The sequence below is a fragment of the Liolophura sinensis genome, chromosome 6, assembly GCF_032854445.1.
Source record: "Liolophura sinensis isolate JHLJ2023 chromosome 6, CUHK_Ljap_v2, whole genome shotgun sequence".
Classification (NCBI taxonomy): Eukaryota; Metazoa; Mollusca; class Polyplacophora; order Chitonida; family Chitonidae; genus Liolophura; species Liolophura sinensis.
In genome coordinates, this window is record NC_088300.1 from 72,806,510 (window position 1) to 72,830,124 (window position 23,615).

The following is a 23,615-nucleotide window of genomic DNA, read 5'->3' on the forward strand; positions in this document are numbered from 1 at the left end:
AAGCAGATTTCTACCGGTCCTTGGGCATTGTCTTCACGTGATTGTTTATTAAATGTGACACAGCATTTTGGAGTCTGTCAAAAATGATGTGTAATAAATTGCAACAAGGATCACTGCACTTTGTTACACCAAATTCTGCCTAAGCCTTGGTGCTAGGGATCGTTCACATGAACTGTTATAATAAAACCCTAACACAAGCAAATTAATAAAAGGTTGTCAACGATGTCAACACACTGTCTTCGCTGCTCTGGTTACACTCTCTTTATACTGTAGGCTTTTATATCTAGATCAGAACATTTGTCAGGCCGTACTTCATCCGGTTTCCTCCACCCATAAGTAGGACTGCTACAACAGCAAGATAAATCTTACCGATGAAGTATATAGGCTGACAAGAATTTATTAAAACAAGAGAAGTAAAATGCCTGGGCAAAACGTACCTTTCGTATTTAGTTCAGATCATTGTAACTCTGATTAAATAAATTAAGACCATGTTTACTTCTCTTTAAATGTGCTTGTTGTTGTAATACACTTTATGTATCTTCAGCTTATCCCTTGAAAGTCGTTCCAGAGTAAGAAAAGCAGCTACACGAATGTTGATATGTGTCTTTAAGAAAAGTCCATTGTTTTTTTAAACAGAAAGTTTAAAAAAACTCTTAAGGGGTACACAATTCAGTTAAGAAGCTTCTGTTGTAGCCTTGCAGTGCTTATATGTACTAACTAAGTGTTTCGAGCACTGATACACCGAAATTACTTCTGGAGGAACAAAAGAGCACACAGGTTTGAACAGCTTTATAGGGGGACTGAATTTTTAGAGCTCCACTCTTCGTTCCTATGTACACAAGCAGTAATTTTTAGTCAATATTTCTGACGTCTCGGATCTATGTTATCAGTTTTCACATTCACCTAAGCGTGATTGTTTATAGGTTGTATTTGAGGTTGTTGTTAAGGGTAAAGCAATGACCATCAAACTGAAACCATCAATTTTAATTCCCTATACCAAAGTAGATTTTTATTTATTTATTTAAGCTCACAGAGTTTCCAAAAAAAATAGTGTAAATGTCAAGTCTGTAAATCTCTGATTATATCCCTGGCACATTGGCCTTGGTGAAATGCGGCGAAGTCGATGACAAAAAAGGGCAGTGGGAATTAAGCACGTTCGTTTATTGTCGAGAAACTGCTCAGCTGTCATCATCAATTCATCTCGTCTTGATCTGAAATGAGGAAAGAAATGTTGCTTGTGGCATCATAAAACATTGTTACGATGGTATATGCCACGCGATGACACGAAATCCAAGGGCATCGGGGACTTTCTATGCCTTCAGACTGATACCGTTTAAATCTTAATGTACATGCTTTGTCCGATTCGGTGGGTGGTAAGACAATTTCTCCACATTCATGTGATAGGCCAATAAAATAATCTCGGCGACTTCTGGTGAAACCAAGAAACTTGCCGAAACTTGTTCACCCTTTCATGCTCACGTCGATGATGTACCGTCCTTGGGGTAGTCGCCTGAACCCGCCTCTCGCCAATCAATGACGTCACCACCAGGAAGCGTGAAGGCGGATGGTTTATATATTAGCCGCGCATATCGTTTGAAGGCGGGACAGCGTGAGGGCTCAACAGGCAACGCGGACGGGAATACATTTGTACAACACTCCAGCAGCCCTCCATCGTTAAGGTAAGCTGTTTTTTTTTCTGACCCTCAGCAAGGATTTCTTATCCCCTACCCTTTTCATCCAATTGAGTCTACGGATATGATAAAGCAACAAAATTGTGACTGGCATAAAAGAAGTCAAATGATTTGATGTCTCCTCGGGTAGGTCAACCTGTCAGTTTTGAAGGTTTACGATGTTGTATCACCTTTTATTTCAGTGCCAATCCACAGTATCTTGACACCGTGCACCTTTTTAAAAATCGAATGAAATGTTGTTGAACAAAGTTTTTACAATAAGTTATAAACATCTTTCCTTTGACAGCTAATTAATCTTTCAAATTTATTCTTTTCAACAACTATGTTGGCAAAGATTAAAATTCTTTGCTCTACAAATGCTTCTCAAGGCCGGATGATATCTTGGATGGTATGCCTAATAAAAAGTGTGGGATAGGGACATTCCTTTAGTTATCGCGTTTGGTTTTCATGCATTTGAAATGGCCGTGTTTAAGCCCAGGGGAAATCAAGCATCCTTACTTCACTCTGTTATTTCACAAGAGTCGGTCGGAAATGTTACAGAAGATAGTCAAAGTAAGGGTGACAAGACTATCCAACCCTGTATACTACTTTACACCAGATCGGCGACTCAAGCTTCACAGTAATTGCCCCCAAAATGTTTAATCTGGACCAATGTATTTAATTAAACCACCCGCGCTAAGATTCACCTAGAGCAGACAGGCATATGCAAGGTGACAAACCCAATTTCATTTGGTCTGGGTTTGCCCTGGTCATTAGGTTAACCGGACGAGGGCACAGTACGGGAACATCTTGTGAATGTGACCGAGCAGTAGCCATACATAAACTGTCAGCCCACATTAGTGAATATCACATGTGATGAAACCAATGACTTTCTACTTTAACTCTGATCATTTAGTTTCATACCAAATTATCCGAAATTAGTACTGCATCCACGAATAAACCAGACCGCCAAATAAGTCAAAAATTCTTTAGCGCGGCGTTAAACAGCAATCAAAAATCAAATAAGTACATGAATAATTGATGTACGCTCTTGTCATTTTACACCCATGTTTAGTTACCATGTGAATCCATGTAATGTCGTAGGCCAATGATTTGTTAAAGTCTTTTAAAATCCATTTATAATTGATGTTGAATCAGGCGTCATGTCGTTTTGTCCGCAGTATGTCCTTTTATTCACCTCAGGTCCGTGCCGATTGCCATATTCATACTTGCCAAAGATGTGATTCCTGTTTTTGTTTCTATCAGGTCTCTGTGGTTTTGCTGCTAGAGATTTTGGAGCGAAAAATTTAATTCTAATTTTGAGCACATTTGCCAAGGCTATTATCCGAAGTTATCATCACGTTAAAAGCCAATTAAGCAATTAAAAATAGTTTTAGGGGAGATTTTTCACGCTTATTCTTGACATTGTACTTTTAAACAAAGCATACCGGTTTTGTATATTTTTTATATTGATCATGCCGTTCCATTTTCAATTCCTACGGTGCCAGTCTTACAGTAACACACACATTTCTTCATAAAGATATCGCGTGGGGAAAATATCCTGTAATTCATCTCAACACCTTGAATTTCATAAAGAATAGAAAAGATGAAGATGTTCAATCGGCATTAAGGAAAAGTTGTGGCTTGTTACTGAGATTAAGTGAGATGTAAATGCTGTACCAGTATCCGTTAACCGCTTCTTCACCGAGGAGTATCTAAACCTGATCTCATATATAGTTCCATTAGCCTCCGTTCGTTCCACATTACGCTCAGCTAATGGCCATATTTATTTGCCACGAACCACATAGAAGGGTTTTAAACTAATTTTTATAGAGTCCTGTGCCATAAAATTATATTTGCTTGAGCAGATGCTCATTGATCATTACTACTGCATTCAGAAAAGAATTCATAGTTAATATACGTGGTTATTAAAAAAATCTTAGGTTGGATATGTAAATTTATTACGGAATATAGAGACATATGTGGAGAACGACACTCAAGACTGGCATCGATTTATCATCAATCAGACTTTCATCACACATATCTGAAACACAATCCAAATCTAGATTCGACAAATCAGAAATCAAAATAGATCGTATCTGGTTCGTGTGGTTTGACCATAAAAATTCAAGAAGAAACTTGACACAGATGAATGTGTTACCGATGCTTAGATCATTTCGTTATCGAGTAAAGTTAATGAGAAGGTTACAGTTTAACCTCAGTTTATTTGGGAATGCGGTGTAGCATTTTGTGATATTATTCCATCTTAGATCGAAGTAAAGAAGATTGTAGTATTATGTCAGCTTAGATTTATATGAAGTGAAGAAGGTTGTAGCATTATGTCAGCTTAGATTTATATGAAGTGAAGAAGGTTGTAGTATTATGTCAGCTTAGATTTATATGAAGTGAAGAAGGTTGTAGTTTAGTTCAGCTTAGAATTATATGAAGCGAAGAAGGTTGTAGTGTTATGTCAGCTTAGATTTATATGAAGTGAAGAAGGTTGTAGTATTATGTCAGCTTAGATTTATATGAAGTGAAGAAGGTTGTAGTATTATGTCAGCTTAGATTTATATGAAGTGAAGAAGGTTGTAGTATTATGTCAGCTTAGATTTATATGAAGTAAAGAAGGTTGTAGTTTAGTTCAGCTTAGAATTATATGAAGCGAAGAAGGTTGTAGTGTTATGTCAGCTTAGATTTATATGAAGTGAAGAAGGTTGTAGTATTATGTCAGCTTAGATTTATATGAAGTGAAGAAGGTTGTAGTTTAGTTCAGCTTAGAATTATATGAAGCGAAGAAGGTTGTAGTGTTATGTCAGCTTAGATTTATATGAAGTGAAGAAGGTTGTAGTATTATGTCAGCTTAGATTTATATGAAGTGAAGAAGGTTGTAGTATTATGTCAGCTTAGATTTATATGAAGTGAAGAAGGTTGTAGTATTATGTCAGCTTAGATTTATATGAAGTAAAGAAGGTTGTAGTATTATATTCTCTAAAATAGGAATAATGTAAAGAAAGTTGTTATTATGTCAGCTTTAACTGGGGAGAAGTGAAAAAGGTAGAGGTATTATTTCAATTCAAATCGGCTGAAGAATGAAGAGTGTAGTATTTCCATGTCCGATTAATATGAAATGAAGAACATTGTAATATTATCTCAGCTTGAACAGAAGTAAAGGAGGATGTACTGGTAGTATTAGATAGCTTAGACAGAAGTTAGGTGAAATATGCTGTATTGTTATATCAGCTTAGGTCAAGGTAAAAGATCAGATTACAGCGTGACAAAAATAAAAAACCGGAGTAAAATAGTCAGGTTGTAGCCTGACAGATGATCAGATCAAAGTGAGGTGGTCAGGTTGTAGCGTGATAGATGATCAGATCGGAGTGAGGTGGTCAGGTTGTAGCGTGACAGGGGATCAGATCGGAGTGAGGTGGTCAGGTTGTGGCGTGACAAAGGGTCAGATCGGAGAAAAGTGGTCAGGTTGTAGCGTGACAGGGGATCAGACTGGAGTGAGGTGGTCACGTTGTAGCGTGAAAGGTGGTCGGATCGGAGTGAGATGGTCAGGTTGTACCGTGACAGAGGGACAGGAGATCAGATCGAAGTGAAATCGGCACGTTGTAATGTGTAATGGAGGAACAGATCTGAGTGAAACGATCAGGTTGTAGCGTGACAGAGGGTCAGATCGGAGAGATATGGTCAGGATGTAGCTTGACAGCAGATCAGATGGGAATGAGATTATCAGGTTGTAACGTGACAGAATACAAGATGAAACTGAGATGGTCAGGATGTAGCGTGACAGAGGATGGGTTCGGAGTGAGATCATCAGATTTTAATATCTCAGAAGATCAGATGCGAGTGAGATGATCAGATTGTAACGTGACAGAGCATCAGATCGGAGTGAGGTGGCCAGGTTTTAGCGTGACAAAGAATTAGATCAGCGTGAGATCATCAGGTTGTAACGTGACAGAGGATCCGATTGGTGAGACATGGTCAGGATGTAGCGCGACAGAGGACCAGATCGTAATGAGATGACCAGGATATAGAACGACAGAGGATGAATTTTAAGCTATAGATGATGAATGACCAATATGGAGTCTCCACGTCTTCGGTCATCATGCGCAAACAACTACCCCTACCCCCACACTCTCTGATCATTTGTGAATAATCCACCACATTACGCCGTGTGAAGGTAAGGATACCTGGCCAGCAGACCGTTAATTGATACACACCACGTCAATTAATTCTGCAGCTAGTTTACGATCTTTTTCTGCACGTCCAGTGTACATGAAGGGTGAACAGTAGTAATTAACACACACTGCTCACTCTGCTATTTGTAATGAATGGTTACTATTGGTTTACCAACGAGCATGAATTAGCGGGTCTGAGCAGATCGTGCCGAGAATTCCATTGATCGTGAGGACATCACTCCCGCGGATACCACACAATGTTCCTGTATAAGTTCGCTCCCTAGCACCAAAGAATACATTTGTTTCAGGTATACATACACAAACTATGTGAATAATTTGTCTGTAACCCAGCCAACAAATTAATCACTCAGTCATTCAACCATTTAGTCAATTCGTCAGGATATGTACAGTGTATTTATGTATGATTGAGGTTTTACGTTGTATTTAACATTTTTTCAGTTATATGATGACGAAAAGTCATTATGTGTATGCATATATAAAGGCCCATTGCGTCTTCATGCGACAGGGCTAGGCCATGCCGCCAAAGTGCTGCCGCCACTGAAGTGTCAGGCGGAAGACACAACACCTAACACCCCACTTAGTCACACTATACTGACACCGAATCGAGGCAGCATGTTGGACCATCTTTGAAGTTTTTGATTTGATCACCCCAATAGAAGTAGGCTCTCTTGTCGTAGTCCAGTCAATAATGGAAAACACCTAGATTTATATTATTTCAGGTCTTGGATTTAGGTTTCCAAAGGACATAACGTTAGTATGTATCTTTTCTTTGGGTTTTACGTCATTTCAATAGTAAAAGTTATCTAAAAGCTGTAAATAAGGAAACAAGTTGCCTTCAAAGTTGCCTTCATCCTACACGTAACAGTGGGTTTTTATTTCATTTATCTGATTTTGTTTAGCGCCGTACTAAATGAGTTTTCACTTACTCAATGACGGTTAGTTTGATTCGTAGAGGAAACCGGTGTGCCCGGTAAACCACGGACATTTGGCAAGTTACTGACGAACTTTCTCACTTGTACAGTTAACGAACGTTAGCCTGCGAAAATGTCCACATGAGCCTCACTAAGGCCCAACAAACTGTGAGAGTGGAGGCGGGGGGGGGGAGGAGGGAGGAGGCTACAAATTCTTTTAGAAATAGATGCAACACTTATTCCAAAAATGTAGGTAATGTACGACTCTCCTGTTGAGACTCTCTCTCTCTCAGGAAAGCTACCCTGCGTTTCCTCTGTATGTCTGTGGCAATAACTGACTGTATAGCTTATTAACGCCCCTCAATTTGAGACTGGAAAACGTGTTCATGTAATAACTACGGTCGTATTTGCACATTTTATGGCGAAGATGACGGCTGAAATAATGGAAAAAGGAATGAAGGTTTGCTAGGACTGAGAATTATCCTCCGCTCAACAAGTGTAAGAGTACTCACCCCGCTCTTCACGCCTTCCTCAACTCGTCAAGAGAACATTCAGCTCCACATTACTTGAGCGTTCTAGGTAACGCAATAACGTACAATTTGACACTCCGTCTACACGATATGGCGTCTGCATCGGTGGATAAGATGTAATGATTCATACGCCGTGTTGTATTCACCAGCAAAGCAGTAACATCAGGTAGGGGCCAAATGGAAACCACATCCTTATACCAAGATTGCCACGGGTAATACGGCAGCTGTGGATTCAGTCATTCAGTCAGTTTTTCACACATTCCTTTAATCGGAGTTAGCTTATTTTTGCAGATCCCTGTTACATTCACTAGATGTTTCACCGAGAAACAGGAAACCTGTATCGACATCTGTGAAGTATATTTTACAAATATGCATGAAAGATGCAGGTTAAATATATTTAAGTCATATGTAAGAAGCACGTATGTATAACAAAGAACATTATGCTACAGCTTGATTGGTTGGTTTATTGATTGCTGTTCACCACCACACTCCGAAGCTTTCCACTTCAACTATGACGTTGAGTTTTATATGTAGAGAAAACCGGAGTGCCTCTTGGCAAAACCGGAGTGCCCCTTGGCAAAAGCGGAGTGCACCTTGGCAAAACCGGAGTGCCCCTTGGCAAAACCGGAGTGCCCCTTGGCAAAACCGGAGTGCTGTGCTCTCCAATGAACTGAAAACTGCACAAAACTGTCCTTGTTTTCACCAAAAACCCTGTAGGAACGGAGTAATCAGCGTGGCATATAGAAATACCACAGAATTCAAGAAAACTGATCATTTGATATACGAAATGCATAAATGTATAGTGGTCGTGTAAGTTGCTACGATTTATTTATTTTCATGAACAGTTAGAATAAAACCCTAACTGAGATAAGCTCACAAGAGACCATATTTCACCGGGTACGTGAGAGCATTTGCCAGTTATCACACTGCCGTCGGTGTTCTGTGCTCTAAGTCTTTCATTATGGTACATTAAACAGTAGGACGTTGGATTATGCAAGCAAGAACCTATTCACTTGGGTATTCAAATCGAGGAACAGTAATCTTTGCCTGTGTGTGTCTGGGAAAGGCAGAAAATCTGGTGTGAAGCCATCTTATTCGGCAAGTGTCATTCGTTACTAATGTATAACTGGACAATCATACCTGTGAACAGACTGGAACTTTCCCATTAAGACTGTGTCTCTTTAATATAGACTGGTCTAATTCTATTTGGACGGCAATCCATTTGGTGGCATTTAACAAACCGCAGTTAGCTCTAGGGGTAAATGAAGTTTTGGGGTCCTTGATAAAATTCTTGCCTTTAGGGTAGTTTATCGGAGGTCGTGTGTCACGTGGTCGGTATTGGAGTCCTCACAAGTGAGACGCCGCCTGAGAAATTTCACTTCAATTCGCAAAACGTCCTTTAGAAGTTGATTGGCGAAGTCCAACAACCTGTCGTAAATTGGGAATTAAGTTAATCTACGATTACCTTTCCTCTCAATGAACTTAAAAACCAATCTACATCAACCGTCAGCTCTCATTATTTATTCTGCCTAGAGTTTAAAATTGTTGGTTGTGATTGAATGTAGAGTTTACCATGTACTGATCTACAATACAATACAACCCGTTGCCGTTGACAGCATTGCTGACGTCGTACGTTAAATACAATGTATAACATGTTTAGAATTTAGGGCATACTTGATAGTGGGCTAAATGTATACTGCTTCTAGCTCCGATAAAGTTAGTTGCTGTAACTACTTTTTCAGTCCTACTACTTTCAAAACTGTTTAATAACCGATTTTGAAACCAGTGATCGTTTGTTCCAAAGTGTATAAAACGCACAATACCTGTCTCAAACTAATACCTAACAAATGGAACTTTAATACTGCACGTTTGATTGAATTGGTTTACTATTGGGAATTCAAAAATATGGCATAATGTAACAGTCCCGTCACCGCCAGGTCTAAGAGTGATGGAAATGTCATACTTGACGCTAAAATCACAGTGAAAATGTGGGCGGCTTTATAACTGAAAAGAAATCCATCCTATTTAAATATTACAACGGAGAGACAATCTAACTGTTAATGAAATGGGCGTGAAAGCGTACACCTCGCCGCATATTGTGGTGTGTCCGATCACTGATTTGACGAGTACAGTTCAAGGTGGTGGAGATTAACTCAGGGTGCGAATATGTAAAATAAGCTTGCCGAGAAGGTCCACGTGGGTGGACCTACAATATCGATCAACGCGAGCAAGCTGTTATCTGCACTGAATTATACGCCAAGCTCTACTTAGCTGGAAAATAACTTTAAAAGACAAGACAACACTAGTCCAAATGTATATACGAATCAATAAAGTATCCCAAAATTAGCTTAAAAAGCATATCTTTTTATTTTTATCTTATTGCATAACCGATATAGTTCAACAGAAGCAAACTTGCGCACACTGAGACGATTGAAAGTGCCGCCATATTATCAACTATAACCAGTCAGACTCGAGTAACAATTTCGATAAGCCGAGAACACACCTGTTTTCACCGATGTCGCGGTGGCTTTTTAGCCATATGAGCGTCGAGTACGAGTGCCGCAGAAACCTGCCAAACGGATTATGAAAGGCTATATTGTGAACAAGATTTAATGTGGTCGGATCACACTGATACAGCTAACGACACGATCAACATTCTAACTTTAGTTGTTTTTGTGGAAGTAATATCTCGATAATTTGTGTAACCTTTTCCAAATCGTTAAATAAAAACGAACTCTGCGTTAAATGTTGTTAACAGGTGCCTAGAACGTGACATTTTGTTATCCTTGTGCTAATCCACAGAAACGTTTTGCATAATAATCATATACGTATTCATCGTTGTTCAAATCTGCCGTTCTGAACCGCCCCGGGTGTATATGTTCAATACCCCTTCAGAGGTAGCCTGCCCATGACAGGATCCGTGTTCCTGCTAGTGGTAGTAGGATAGGGGGTTACTACATCCATGAATGAAGTTGTAGCTTTCCTCATAACTGTCTGTTCCAATATGGTTGATGTTCAAATGCACGACGGCATAATGATTTCCTTTGATTGATTTGGGTTAACGGGTTAAAGCGACACTCAACAATATTTCACTTATGGGTTGTTTGTCACTTCCATGGTTGAAGAAACCGGAGTACTTTGAGGCAGCCGGTTCCGGCCTTTGACAAGTAGGTCTAACAAGGGAATTACCTCACGGAATGATGCCGTACAGTGGGAAAGTGACCTAGTGGCTGCATGTTGACGTCATCAGTCGAAGCCTTTCTACGAGCGCGAGTAAAACTTCAATGAACTGAAAATCTCGATTTACCTGAGGCAGTTTTCTCCCCTTGACACCCTTAGACCAGGAAGATGTGTCAGGTACTGGGCGAGAAGCACTTGTTTCTACCTGGCTTTGATCGGCTTTGAATCCAGTTCCCATAAATCTGATTACACACATTACTGAGTAGTGAATGTTTTGGTTTAAAACTCTGTTGTTGAGTGGTTGCTCTTCATTTATGTTTATAATAAGTGTTAATGCACATCACGATTGTAAAGATACATGTCCGATATGAAAATTGTCGAAATCAGGAATACTACGATTCATCAACGCACTACTTGCCCAGCAGTTTCCATTGAAACTTGATGGCAAAGATGTGCTAACTGTCACATATACATAAAGGCTTCCTAATGAATGTTAGTGTCTACTGTGGCTCTTAAAATACCAAGCACTATCGGCACCGTCGCCTTAACTAGTACGAAGTAACTGTACAAAGACTCGTCTTTCATCGCACATTGGGGGTAGAGTTTACATGTTAGAACGAATCGGCCATGCTACACGAGAGTACAAATGAGTTAATTCAATCAATGTTTTCATAAACCACCCATAATCTCTAGCAATATGGTTTCAGAATGTTGGGCAGGAGGTACATAACGAAAGCCTGGCGTGGAAACTGTCCATTACCGCCAGATGGTTCGCCGGCACAGAGGGAGCTATTATAAGGCTTCAAGCACTACTTTTCACAAATCAATGAAATTTAAACATAGAAGTGACAAGTGAGATTTACACATAGTAGTGAGAACATTGCAAATAATAAATAAATCAATATTAAATGAACACACACTTTGGTAAAACAAACTGCCTGTATCCTCATATCGTCGGCAGGATCAAAGCGGGATATTACTCAGCATACTGGTATTAGAGACGGTGAAGTAACCACTGTAGTGCACCATCAACCAATAGACAACCTGCTACTTACCCACAGCTATGTAGGTGAGCACACACAACTAGTATGGTTATAGGAACACCGGGCGTGGACTGTATCTCAAAGAACTTTATGCTGGAGCCTTAGGCGGAACAATATTTTACCATTACGGTTTATTCGGACTTACGTGAGCATATTAGTAGCAAATCTGTGAGTTGACTGACTAGGTATGAAAGATTAATATTTTATATTTTCGCTGTTAACAGGAAGTTATCATTTGTTTCGGTTCAACCATTTTTGTTATAAGTAGGGATATGAATTAACCTATATTGAGAAAATAAATCGTTATACTGGATGTAATTTAAAAGTTCTTTGTTAAATTAATTTGGTCAGTCTGTGAGTTGACTGACTAGGTATGAAAGATTAATATTTTATATTTTCGCTGTTAACAGGAAGCTATCATTTGTTTCGGTTCAACCATTTTTGTTATAAGTAGGGATATGAATTAAACTATATTGAGAAAATAAATCGTTATACTGGATGTAATTTAAAAGTTCTTTGTTAAATTAATTTGGTTAGATGTTCGAGGATTAAATCATATAATCGGCAAGTTAGCAGATAAAGTTATGAAGAGGTTATGAAGGTTGGTATGAAGAAGCTTTTGACAAAAAATGTTTCGCTTTCCTTATTACAAATAATATTAGTAATCCTCTTTAGTGAACAATTTCCCATTATCTTCATGGGTTCTTTTGAGAACCCAATTTTATGGGGTTAACACACGTATTTTGCTTAGACGTTTAGGTTACGCGATCATGTGGTGTTTGACTGTAAACTGACACATCACATAGCTTAACCCAGACCCACGTTTTCTCCTTATAGGCACGAGCGTTAGGTCAACAGTGGAACCGAGAAAGCAGCAACTCTTATAATAACCGCATCGCCTGCAGATAAAGCTAACCAACTGAAAAGTGAGTATTGATTTTATATAGTTCATCTCTAAAATATTTACTTTCTGCTCATTGAAAATATCATGATGTTAGAAAACCCATGACGACGCAAACCAATATTTATTAATCTTGTCTTACTAATAGCTTCTCTTCTGATATACAGTCCGTAACCATACACGTGTCTTCACAGATAATGCTTGACTAACCACTTGTGCGACTGGTATAACTGTAATAAATGTTGGCGCAATCCCTTTATCTAACACTCTATTGTATAAAGTTGTTGAACACATGATATATAGCAGTATCTTGCATAATTTTCACGTACGATAACATATATGTGTTAAATACAAATTAACACTGAAAACAACAAGTGTCCAAATTTGAATCATCCTGGAGTGGTGGGTGTGGTTCTGAGGCAGAATTTGTGAGCCAATCCGCAAGATTTTTAACACAAAGCATAAAGTTTATTTCATGTATTTGTATTTTGATCGATGGGGATATAAATCATGACAGCAAAACATTACTGAGCAGAACGACCGAGTCGACATTTGACCTGATAACGTCAATAGAAATTATTCCAGTGTTCAAGTTTACTTCAATTTCCACTCAAGTCTGAAATAATTTTGTTGAATTGACACTACCTTATTAATGTGAACTGACATAGGAGCAGGCTTTTATTGTTAACTGTTCTGTGAAGATTTTCATGTGATTATCAATCTCTCGACCATTAGTATATGGATGTCGCGTGCATATGGCGCCAAATACACTTTTCTAACATTTAACGCTGCATAAACCTTGATGATAGATTCAGTCTGTCTTGATAGAAATTCGACTTTAGACAAAAACGAGACTTAACAACAAAAAGACTTAATCTTGAGGCAAAGTACTGCACATGTTAAACTTCTGAGACCTTGCGCCTGAACTACATTTTATTATACAAACCCAAAAAACCGGTGTTGGCAGGGCAGCTTAGCATCCAAATTCTCCCCATCCAATTACGCTGTCAAATACGCTGCTGTTCATTGACTTCCAATACTTACAGAGCTTTAGATATAGTTCCAGCTTTTAGACTTGCTCCGTGATGATAAAGACATTAGGCAAGGACGCGGTCATTCTCTTCTTGACCTTGGGCTTGTCTGTTTTTTTTCTGAGCCAAGAAAAAGGGTTTGCTCTATTTCGGGCACCCCAATTCCTTTTAGCTTTGTAAGTAATGCCTTATGGCTAATATTGCCTCAAAGGAGATTCCCATGTACCAATCTCGACGCTGATATGGACATCTTTGTTGCTTCATTCGTCGATGCCATTCATTTCTATTATTTCACGGACGTATCATAACATAGTACGAATGTGTTATGCGAATGTTGAAGACATGATGTATTCTGAGCCAACATCACGGCTATAGTTATTACAAGATAGACTCTTACCTCTATCACACAGTAACGGTCACCGTAGAAACAAGACAAAAATGTTGAAACACTAGAATATTAATAAAGAAAAATCCGTGTGAAAAATATCATCAGGTTCCACATAAATTATGTCCAAGAGGAACAACTAATCCACGAAGAAATGTACAGGAAAAATAAAACCTCGAACAAAGGATGGTGTCGTTTTAGGGAAATACTGTTGTCAGTAATGGTCGTTTCTAAGCATGATGTATAACCCTAAACTTTGCTTGATCAGATCTAAAACTTTTGCGATGGGGACATATGTCACAATTTACATATTGGAATTGGATGGCGTTAAAGTTACAAATAAGAGACAAAATCCTACATCCCCACCACTGTTGCACTTGAATGTAAAGCGCAAGGATGCACCTGCTACACATGTTTTATAATTCGTGCTTGTCATTTGATTCCTCTAATATGGAACAATAATTGATAATTTCTCCTGCACGTGTTGTGTTCTCCATCCTAAACTCCCCTTAACATGCAAACTGCCTCTCATTATTAACATGTTATGGTATTATTATTGCTGACATGACAAAAACGATAAGGATATATTTCCTTCAGATTCCAGAAGGAAGTTTTAACGCGGTATTGGCATGATGGGTTGTGTTTGTATCTATATCTTTCTTTTACTGACAATCCTACATTTGTGCTCGCGTTGAATTGTTACGTGACCAACCTTATTCAGCTGGTTTTATCATATCGAAGAGCCATTGTTACGTCCCATTAACATGGGTCATGGATTCTCTAATATATGGCCTCGATAATGCTCAAACAAACACTGCACAAATGAACTCAGAAGTTGGGTAATTGGCGTTATGTCGCAGCAGCAGACAGCTGACGAACAGTTCAGATGGCTCGATGACATGGGGATATTATTATGCAAGGTGCCTTTGTTTGGGCTATACACAGATGGTCACATTTGCCCATGAAAGCACAGTTTTGTACTCATAGTACATGTATGTATGCATGGTTATTAATAACTAGGAAGGCCTCTATGCTCTACGTTTTTAATTATATTCATAATGCCTCGCTGTGTCTTGTTGCCGTTCCTGCACGCGTATATACCATGTTGACTTTATGTAATAAAACCGTCATCCAGTTGTAATCCAATGCAATATGTAGTTTTAAACTATACAGTATCTAGAGACGTGATGTTCCACGCATCTTGCAAGCAACTTTTTAATCATCTCCAAACAAGACATGTTACACAGAAAGATTGTCAAAAAATACTAATTATCAAACTGGTTCGTAACTTTTCTTTCACTTACACTTTTCGGTACTTCTTTACGCTATGTAGACAATAATAATACACTAGCTTTAGCAAATTTAATGCAACACATGTTTTTTTATATCCTTCCTCAAAAATATCTCATATTCTCATATTTAATTCTTTACTTCAAACATTATTTTTGTATGGTATATTTTATCGTTACCTCATTTTCTTACTCCTTTATGGCATAAACATCATTGGCTTTGCTCTTAAGCTTTACTGCAAACTAAATGGAACTGTGTTCATCCCTATAGCCCCTAGCTAACCAGAGCGTTGCCAGCCACATAGAGTTTTTACCTAAAACACAGGAGTTGGCATGAATCATGAACGGTGTCAACTCCATGTGTAGTATGCACCATGTTGTCAGTACCTGACCACAGTGTTTCTGTACTGGCCGTATTTCTGTTGCCTGTACAGGATGCTCTACGGTGTGCGGAGTGCATTCTTATCTAAATGGACTTAGGCTACCTAAATGTGGTTTTGGCACAGTTGATTTAGATCCTCCTAAAACCTCCCTGTGGCACAAGCCTCAGATCCACGCTGCCGACAGAACCTTTGGAAATTGTTTTTATTCGAAGAGATCGTTTAGACTACAAGATGAAAATCAAATATTCATGTAGTTTCCTAAGGTTATCTAGCTCTATCATGGTTTTTTAACACAGTGAGAGTCTTTTCATGGCCTTCAAATGTCGGTCACTAGAACGGTTTGCCAAGTGTCAACCTCTAAAAAATTTATCAAAGACAAAATTGCAGTAATTTCTGAGAAGAAAGCATGCGGCTATCTCTATGTATCCCCATTGAATTCTTGTACTCTTAGGATCCTTTAGGATTAGAACGTTGAGAGCACACTGAGAATGACGAAATTTATTAAAGGAGTAAAACGTTGCTTGGACGAAATATTGTAATAGCATGACTTTGTTACATGTACAGAGTAGCTCATCAGGTAGACAGGGTCTTTCCGTTACCTCGAATATCACTTGAACTGCTGTTTTCAAGCGCTTAAAAATTTATAAAAGAAAGGACTTGATTTGTAATTGAACCGTTTACCCCTCGTGTTCGCAAGGTTTCCCTGCCCCAACGCACCATCGGGAACAGCACACGAGGTGGTGTGAGACAATACAGTTATATCGGCTATGCACATGAGGTACACTATTCGCCGTTTGTGCGTATGAATGGCTGAGTAAAACTAGTGCACACATCAGTTAATGCTTGTCAGGGAGGTGCAGATTATACTTTTAAACGATTCACATACGAATAGACCAGTACCAATTGGCGGTTACAATACTTACGATTCATATACGAATAGTCCAGTACCAACTGAGGGTTACAATACTTACGATTCACATACGAATAGACCAGTACCAATTCAGGTTACAATACTTACGATTCACATACGAAGAGACCAGTACGATTTGAGGGTTACAGTGCTTTTGAGCTTATATGTTCATCGTTACGAAGGCAATTTCGTCAGGATTAAGAAAAGGTACTTTAACAACAAATACAAAGATTAATGTTTTTCTTATTTATCTTTCTTACTGGCAAGAACCGAAGGGGCTAAATAACTTTGATCGACGGGATTAATTGTGTCCTTTCTACACCTAACATGGATCTTGCAGCGCTCAAGATGAGGTTAATCGTTTTGGCTTATCTGCTTCAGCAAAATTCTATTGCGTTCATGTTTTAATACTTCTGAACTATTTTCTGTGAATCGCTTGACAACGTTAACAACATTGAATTCTTTAAGTAACTCAAAATTTGGATACATGGACCACAATCGTGACCATTCATGGTGAAATTAAATTAACTTTAGGAGAAAATGAAGCAGATATGACTTAGTTTGCACTAATATGAAAACGGTGTAATCGACAAAAAGTTATTACGTGTCCGTTTTCATATTTGAAACTCACTTGGTCTAATGCAGTATGACCTCGTTAAGATTCTGACCTAAATCAGTTTAAACTGAAACAGATTGTAGAGTGTCCGCATTCATATTTGGAACTCGATTGGTTTAAACTGAATAAGGTTGTAAATGAAGCAGTTCTGACTTAGTTTGGCGTAATATGAAATCGGTGTAATCAGAAAAAAGGTTGTTACGTGCCCATGTTCAGATGATGTAAATTGGTTATTCTTAAAAGAGACTGCTGTATATCCGCATTCATATTTGGAACTTTAATCTGGGACAGATTTCAGTGTGATCGCGTTCGGATTTGGCCCTCGGTTGGTTTATTCTCAAACAGATTGCAGTAAGAGGATTGCATAAATTTCAGTAAATTAAAGTAAACGCTCTCGATTGCAATCAGTTTGAGTAAGTGTTAAATGTCTAATCATCAAACGACAATTCGAAACTAAAAGTAATATTTCTTGATTTCATTCTATCGAAGTCTGCGTTGTTGGGGAGTACACGCTGTCACCACGAAGGTCGCTACGTGGTGGTGATCTGAGTTTCTTTTGTCCAAACGCCAAAGTCAATTCTACGTCTGTTCCTTTCACACCTAACGAATCCTCCTCATTTCCCGAGTGTTAAAACTTTGCCCTACTTTCATGATTGGCTCGTTCACTCTAGGGCTTTCAGTTGAAATGTCAACCCCTCCTTTTCTGGACTGGATATACAGGTTCAACTGTTGACTTTTTACATGACGAACACAACACAGGCGATAGATCCAGGGTCAATCCTGGGTCAGGTCAATCCTGGGTTGGGTCACACCTAAGAAGTTATAGCTTTCTCCCTTGGAGTTCAGCATTAAGGGGATAGTGCAACGATTGGTTGACACGTGTCAATACAATGGATCGGGTGGGGTGGCTTACTTGCCTTCGGTAAGGCGTGCATTCATGCATTCTGATTACTCCGTCGTCATATCACTGAAAAATGGTTAAGTACAACGTTAGACCCCAAGCACTCACTCACTCACTAACTCACTCACTCACCCACTTACTTAACGTAAAAGATGTCGTATTCCGTTCATTTATAAATTCCCTGGATGCTAAGGAATTTCTCATAGGCTTTACAATATAACAGTTTTCGAATATTTTTTATGTCTTAGGATAATAATTAATGTCACTTATTCCATTCCCTTTCAAACCGCACCTGTACCTCTTTTTCAGGTTTACGCCAATATCCCCTTTGCACTTTCCGTTACTCATTTCACTGAAGGCCAAAACCTTTCAGTTGCCCAATTCTTGCTGTGTATCACGGATTGACAGTTACTTACTGCTCCAGTGACGCGTCTTCTGGATTAATCAACCCAGTCTCCCATTCACGCGTTCCTGGGTCGGGTAACCCGTGTTTTAAGGGCAGTAAATGACTGGGACAGCTGTCCCATTATCAACACCCCCTGTAATCGAATTGTGTCTCCCCCATACCTCAGCGCCCTTCGCAGTGTAAGCCATCTTCAGATCTCGCGCCAAAGACTGCCGTGGCAAGCTTCAGAATGTTCAAATCCCTGCTGATCAGTTTACGTTATTTTAAGAGCATCAGATACCCAGCCAAGAGCTGATAGAGCCAACAGAAGCGGCGATAACAAAGTTACAACGGCCTACTACATCCACTGACTCAATTCACTTACTTTTCTTTTCCAGTGCCTGGCAAAGAAAGTTCTTTGCTTAATTTTATTTCCACCTCCTATTAATTTTCCAGGCAGGCTCAAGGCTACAGAACACCTCGCACTGTCCTCAACTAGGGGGAGACAATCGACATGTACAGAACAGAACTACTTCTGCTGGTGTCGGCTTTTATATCACACTCTTATGCCAGTCCATTCTCAGAAGACTTCGGCACGGTACGTATTCTTTGGAAAGTGTTGATGTCTAGGCTTTAAAATCAAATACACACCGGCCCACCATCATAATTAACCTTATCTGATCCTTGATATATAATTACGGTGCAAAATATTTGACCATTTCACTGACAAAATAGGTCATCTCTATCCCCACCCTACATTCCTAATAAGTGAATACGCACACCCTTTGAATATGAATATAAGCAACATGAAGCACCCTGCTGTATTATAAAGTGATGCATATTTTGTGGTTCCTTATGCTTGTTCTAAATGAAATTTGACAAGAAGTTTGCTTTTGGAACGAGTGTGTTCTAGAAATTTTAACATGTGTCAAGGTTATATATGTTCCACATGCACTGGTGTGGCAAAAATGTCAATCAGAACACTTTCTTACTCTTTTACCATAGAAGGTAGTAGAAATAATGAGTGACCAAGAATTTCAATACACGTGAGGCCAGCCTAAAACTAAAACTACAATTTTTTAAAATAAATTATATGACAATGACAATGCTGTCATGTTTTGTACTCCATATATAGTTTATGTAATAGATATTTAATTTTTTTATCTTTAGTAAATTGTGTCGTAACATTTTCGATGACTGACGTGATCATAGTCAGAAGTTTTGAGTTGAGCGCCAGTTGGCGTTCAAGAACCATGAACAGAAATGAGTCATTGTCTTGGCTTAAGGAGGAATTCTATGCTTTTCTTATAAAATGTCTGGTATTAGATTATCGGTTTGTCAGCAGGTAACATATTGATCGAGAACCGAAAAGCGAAGTGCCTAATTTTCACACTCGAACAAATTAAAACTGTCGTTTAGGCGTAATTATAACAAAGAAACACGTGATCAAGAAGAAGCTTAATTGACCCACTAACCTATTTTAACTACTATAGACGCTGGTGCTTTGAAGAACATATGTACCGGAATGTGACGAAAGAAGAATCTTCACTTGTGTAGTTGCTCATTTTTGTTCTGGATTTCTACACCACTGACACGTGAAAAGAAAACGTGCCCAGTATTGCATTTGATTTCTAAGGCACTGTCCTGTAACGTTAGAGATTTTATCTCGCAGCTTCAACCACGACACTTAAAATTCTGAAATGTGACTGTTTGTAAGTAGTGAAGCATTTCTACTTCTATGACTACTTTTCGTTTTCCTTTTTTTAGACTTTCGATATAAAATCTCGCCCTCATTAACTCGTGAAACATTCTTACATTCTTTCGTTTTGCCTCTTTTTAGCCCATCGTTTGAGACTGTTCTCTACAATATGAAGGATTACAACAAAGCAAGTAAAACCAGAACAGTTACAACAGTGCATGTGATAGTCGGAAAATGGTCACACGTAACCCGTGAAAAGCGTTAAACGTATATATCTGCATAGAACCAAGAAACATTTGAACAAAAACACAGGCATGAAACCAGACAAAATAAACAGTGTGACGCAGAAATTGTTGTGTGTCGCTATGGTTACTAACAGTGTGTTACTATTTACATTCCAGGACCGAGCACTCTGTAGCTACTTCGGGTGTACACCAGATGCGGAGAGCACACCCATACCACCCCCAAATCCTTTATTAAAGCGTCCGTTCTGTAACGGTTTTCGTGGTTGTGCCAATGGGAAACGAGCTGTAGTGGTGAAAACTAAAACAACAGCGGAAAGTGGCCGACAAGATGCGATCCGGAATGAGAAGCGACCGTTTTGTAACGGTTTCCGAGGATGCGCCAACGGCAAACGCTCCAATGTTCTGGATAGGGATCAACTCTGGTTTCTTCAAAGACTGTTGGAAAATATTTCTCGGCGAGAACGGGTAGGTGAAAAGTATAACAGACACATTAAACGTGTATAAACGGATCGGTAAAAAAGCCTAAAACGTATACTGCCAAGGGCTCTTTGGCAGCAAAGATGTTTGCTTCAGCATAATGCTAAAGAAATAAAACCAATTACCCAAAAAACAGAATAAGAAGATAGTGTGTTGATAATTCAAGCTATTATTGACAATTTGCTCTATAAAAATACTACCGCGATATCTAGTAAAAACTAGTAACTGACTGCCATTTTGCACAGCACACATGAAAAGTATTTAAATGTGCTGTTTTGGAAAGGGTATGTTAAAATATTTTCTAGGTTAGACTTTGTGTAGTATAATTTGGATTTGCGCAGTTAATTTGCTGCTAGCATCCGGTATTAATTGGTTTTAGGTATACAGAGACAAAGAATTGTATGATGCAGTGTATGTTCATTGCCCACTTTACAGAATATGCTTACATACTCTTTGTTTTAGAGGCAAGCTAGCCTATTTGATTCCATTGAAGAAGTTCGACGAAGGAAGAGATCCTCAGAGCTACCGGCAGAGGAAATTCAAAGTTAAAAACAGTCCACGCCTAGAGGCCAAATTACCGCGCCTTGCTCCAGTTGGCGAACACTGTTCTCCTGTAAAGATTCATGAAGATTTCTGTTATGCTCCAACCTGTACAAGTCATTTTCCCCTGGCGATCTGTAGAAAATGAGTCACTCTCCGTTCTAGAGATTCATTTTGAGGGAAACTGTGATGAGCCTACATTTAACGACATGCCTTAATTATTATCGACTTTCTTTGTGACGGCTCAATTTAAGTCGAGTGCCAGACTGCCAGACAGACAGACAACCATTTGTTTAAGTAACACAACGAGATGCCATTTCAAGACTCTTTCTACATTGTGCGTACGTTATCACAGCTGAAGAAAGATCTGTTTCCAATTACTCGTACGCATAAATATTACCTTCTAGAACCACCCGTGGAATGTCTCGGCGAAATATACTAACAGACTGTTTCCAGATGCCTCCGCTGTTCTGTGTTTTCCTCTTTGAATCCCGCTTGTATTTTATGGTACAGTATGATGGAATTTCAAAGCAAAGTATGAAATAACACCTAACACTTAAATTATATTGTTTACGAATGTTTTCATTTGAACCAAATGTCTTTAGTAAACATCAAAATGTACTGCAATTTGATTACGAAAGATGTTTGATTGAGTGTGAAACCTGTTATAGTTGATTTACGTTTACCTGTCAGCGCCAAAAAGTGGAAATATATTTTAAAAATTGCTGGGAAGTGTTAAGAAAGAGCCATTTCATATGTTAAAGCACGGAAGTTTCATGTTATAAAAAATGCATGCCCAGAATTGAAATTATACCGCCCAAAAATGCAAGATGCAAAATTTTAATTCTGATGACGCATCCCTTCAGCTATAAAAATAAAGGGATCAGAGCCAAAATCTGTTTCACACTAAAGCCCTACATTTATGTGCTCTACTCATAACTATCCGGATTTGGGAAATGACATTTGTGAAACCCAAATATGTGTATTTCAGGGGCATAAACAGTTATGGCGTTAACACATTTGGAATCATTTACTCAGTGGTGTTGATTGACTTGCACTGCAGTGGTTAACATTGTAAGCAAATAATTTCATATCTCTCTTAAGACTATATCAGGTTTCATAATTTGTTTAATTTATTTTTTTTTCAATCTAGAAATAAAATCACCTCTTTAATTCGAAAGTGCTAGCAATGGCTACAATTTGTTTGTTTTAGTATAGATTTCCGATTTCCTCTGGTTGTAGATCAGTAGATCAGAAGTAGCTTAACGTATCAATGAATCATTTTACAATGGAACAGTAGGTGTTCGGAATCTCAGACACGTGGCATTTAAGATAACCATACAAGCGCCTTTGGCGCTTATCGTCAGCTTTTTTCACGAGATCTCGACAAGCATTCTTTTTTAAAGTATGAAAATGCCAGACGCTTGAACTAAAGTTCTCTATCCGAAAGATTTTAAAAAGATAGAAGAATGCCAGCACCGTATTTACCTTCCAAACTGGGCGAACTTTTGGAAGCTTGTCTATCTTAGTATCTAACCTTTAGAAGGGTAAGAGTTTCGTGGTCATGGCACCACTTGTATATCCCAAATCCGTGTCTGTTGTACACGTCTTATCGTTGTGTGTAGAATGTTTTACTTCGAGAAAAAATAGCTGATTGTACAATACGTCACTAAATAAACTATAAATACTTTCAGTCGTGTTTCCGAATATATCTACGTTTCACATGGCTTCATTTCTCGTTTATTTTGTGTCACCTCAACAAGTGCCGTTTGAGGGTCGTCACATTTGCCAAAATGTTTTATAGCATTATTGAATTTGCCCAAAGATATAACAGAGTTGTTTTTTATTTCGCTAAAGCGTTTTGGAGGCCTTCTAAGGACATGCCAGAGCCAAAGGGGTACCCCGTAGGTCTGAATCGTCTTCAGCTCACATCGTGACTCATCTGTTTTTGAACAGTAACTCTTCAGTTAAGGAAGGTACAAAACATTTTATAGCGTTGCTTGGCTGTATTGTTCACCATTTTTTTAAAGTACTCCATCTTATTAACTCCCTTCAAGACATGATTTCATCCTACATCCACAATAGCTCTTGCAGTACAGAACTTCTCAACATTTATATCATCAAAATTTACTTCATTTCTTTGATATATTCCACATAAAATTTAATACAAATGAAAAAAAATGTTGATGGACCAGTTTCGGAGTAAGCTGTTGGGGCCGCTGTGTACTTATTTGAGTTACAAATTTAGAGCAGTCCTGTATTGAAAGCCTGCAGATAAAATGCTGAGTAGCTGGGCAATCTATAGGCGTTTTACTGG

The 23,615-nt window shown here is 38.7% G+C and overlaps 1 protein-coding gene across 1 annotated transcript; it reads left to right on the forward strand.

The window, feature by feature from the left end:
* Window positions 1-1,650: 1,650 nt before the first annotated feature.
* Window positions 1,651-22,799, forward strand: LOC135469027 (uncharacterized). The gene is made up of 5 exons (XM_064747543.1): window positions 1,651-1,679; window positions 12,374-12,462; window positions 18,794-18,935; window positions 20,438-20,746; window positions 21,221-22,799. Exons 3-5 carry the CDS (start codon window positions 18,852-18,854, stop codon window positions 21,305-21,307), a joined length of 480 nt encoding a protein of 159 aa, XP_064603613.1. The 5' UTR covers window positions 1,651-1,679; window positions 12,374-12,462; window positions 18,794-18,851; the 3' UTR covers window positions 21,308-22,799.
* The last annotated feature ends 816 nt before the right edge of the window (window positions 22,800-23,615 follow it).

What these genes read in the sequence shown, in the direction of transcription:
- LOC135469027 (XM_064747543.1), top strand. Translation starts at nt 18,852, where the DNA reads ATGTACAGAACAGAACTACTTCTGCTGGTGTCGGCTTTTATATCACAC. An exon ending in TCTCAGAAGACTTCGGCACG is followed by an intron (nt 18,936 to 20,437) that starts GTACGTATTCTT and finishes TTTACATTCCAG; the next exon opens with GACCGAGCACTCTGTAGCTA. An exon ending in ATATTTCTCGGCGAGAACGG is followed by an intron (nt 20,747 to 21,220) that starts GTAGGTGAAAAG and finishes TCTTTGTTTTAG; the next exon opens with AGGCAAGCTAGCCTATTTGA.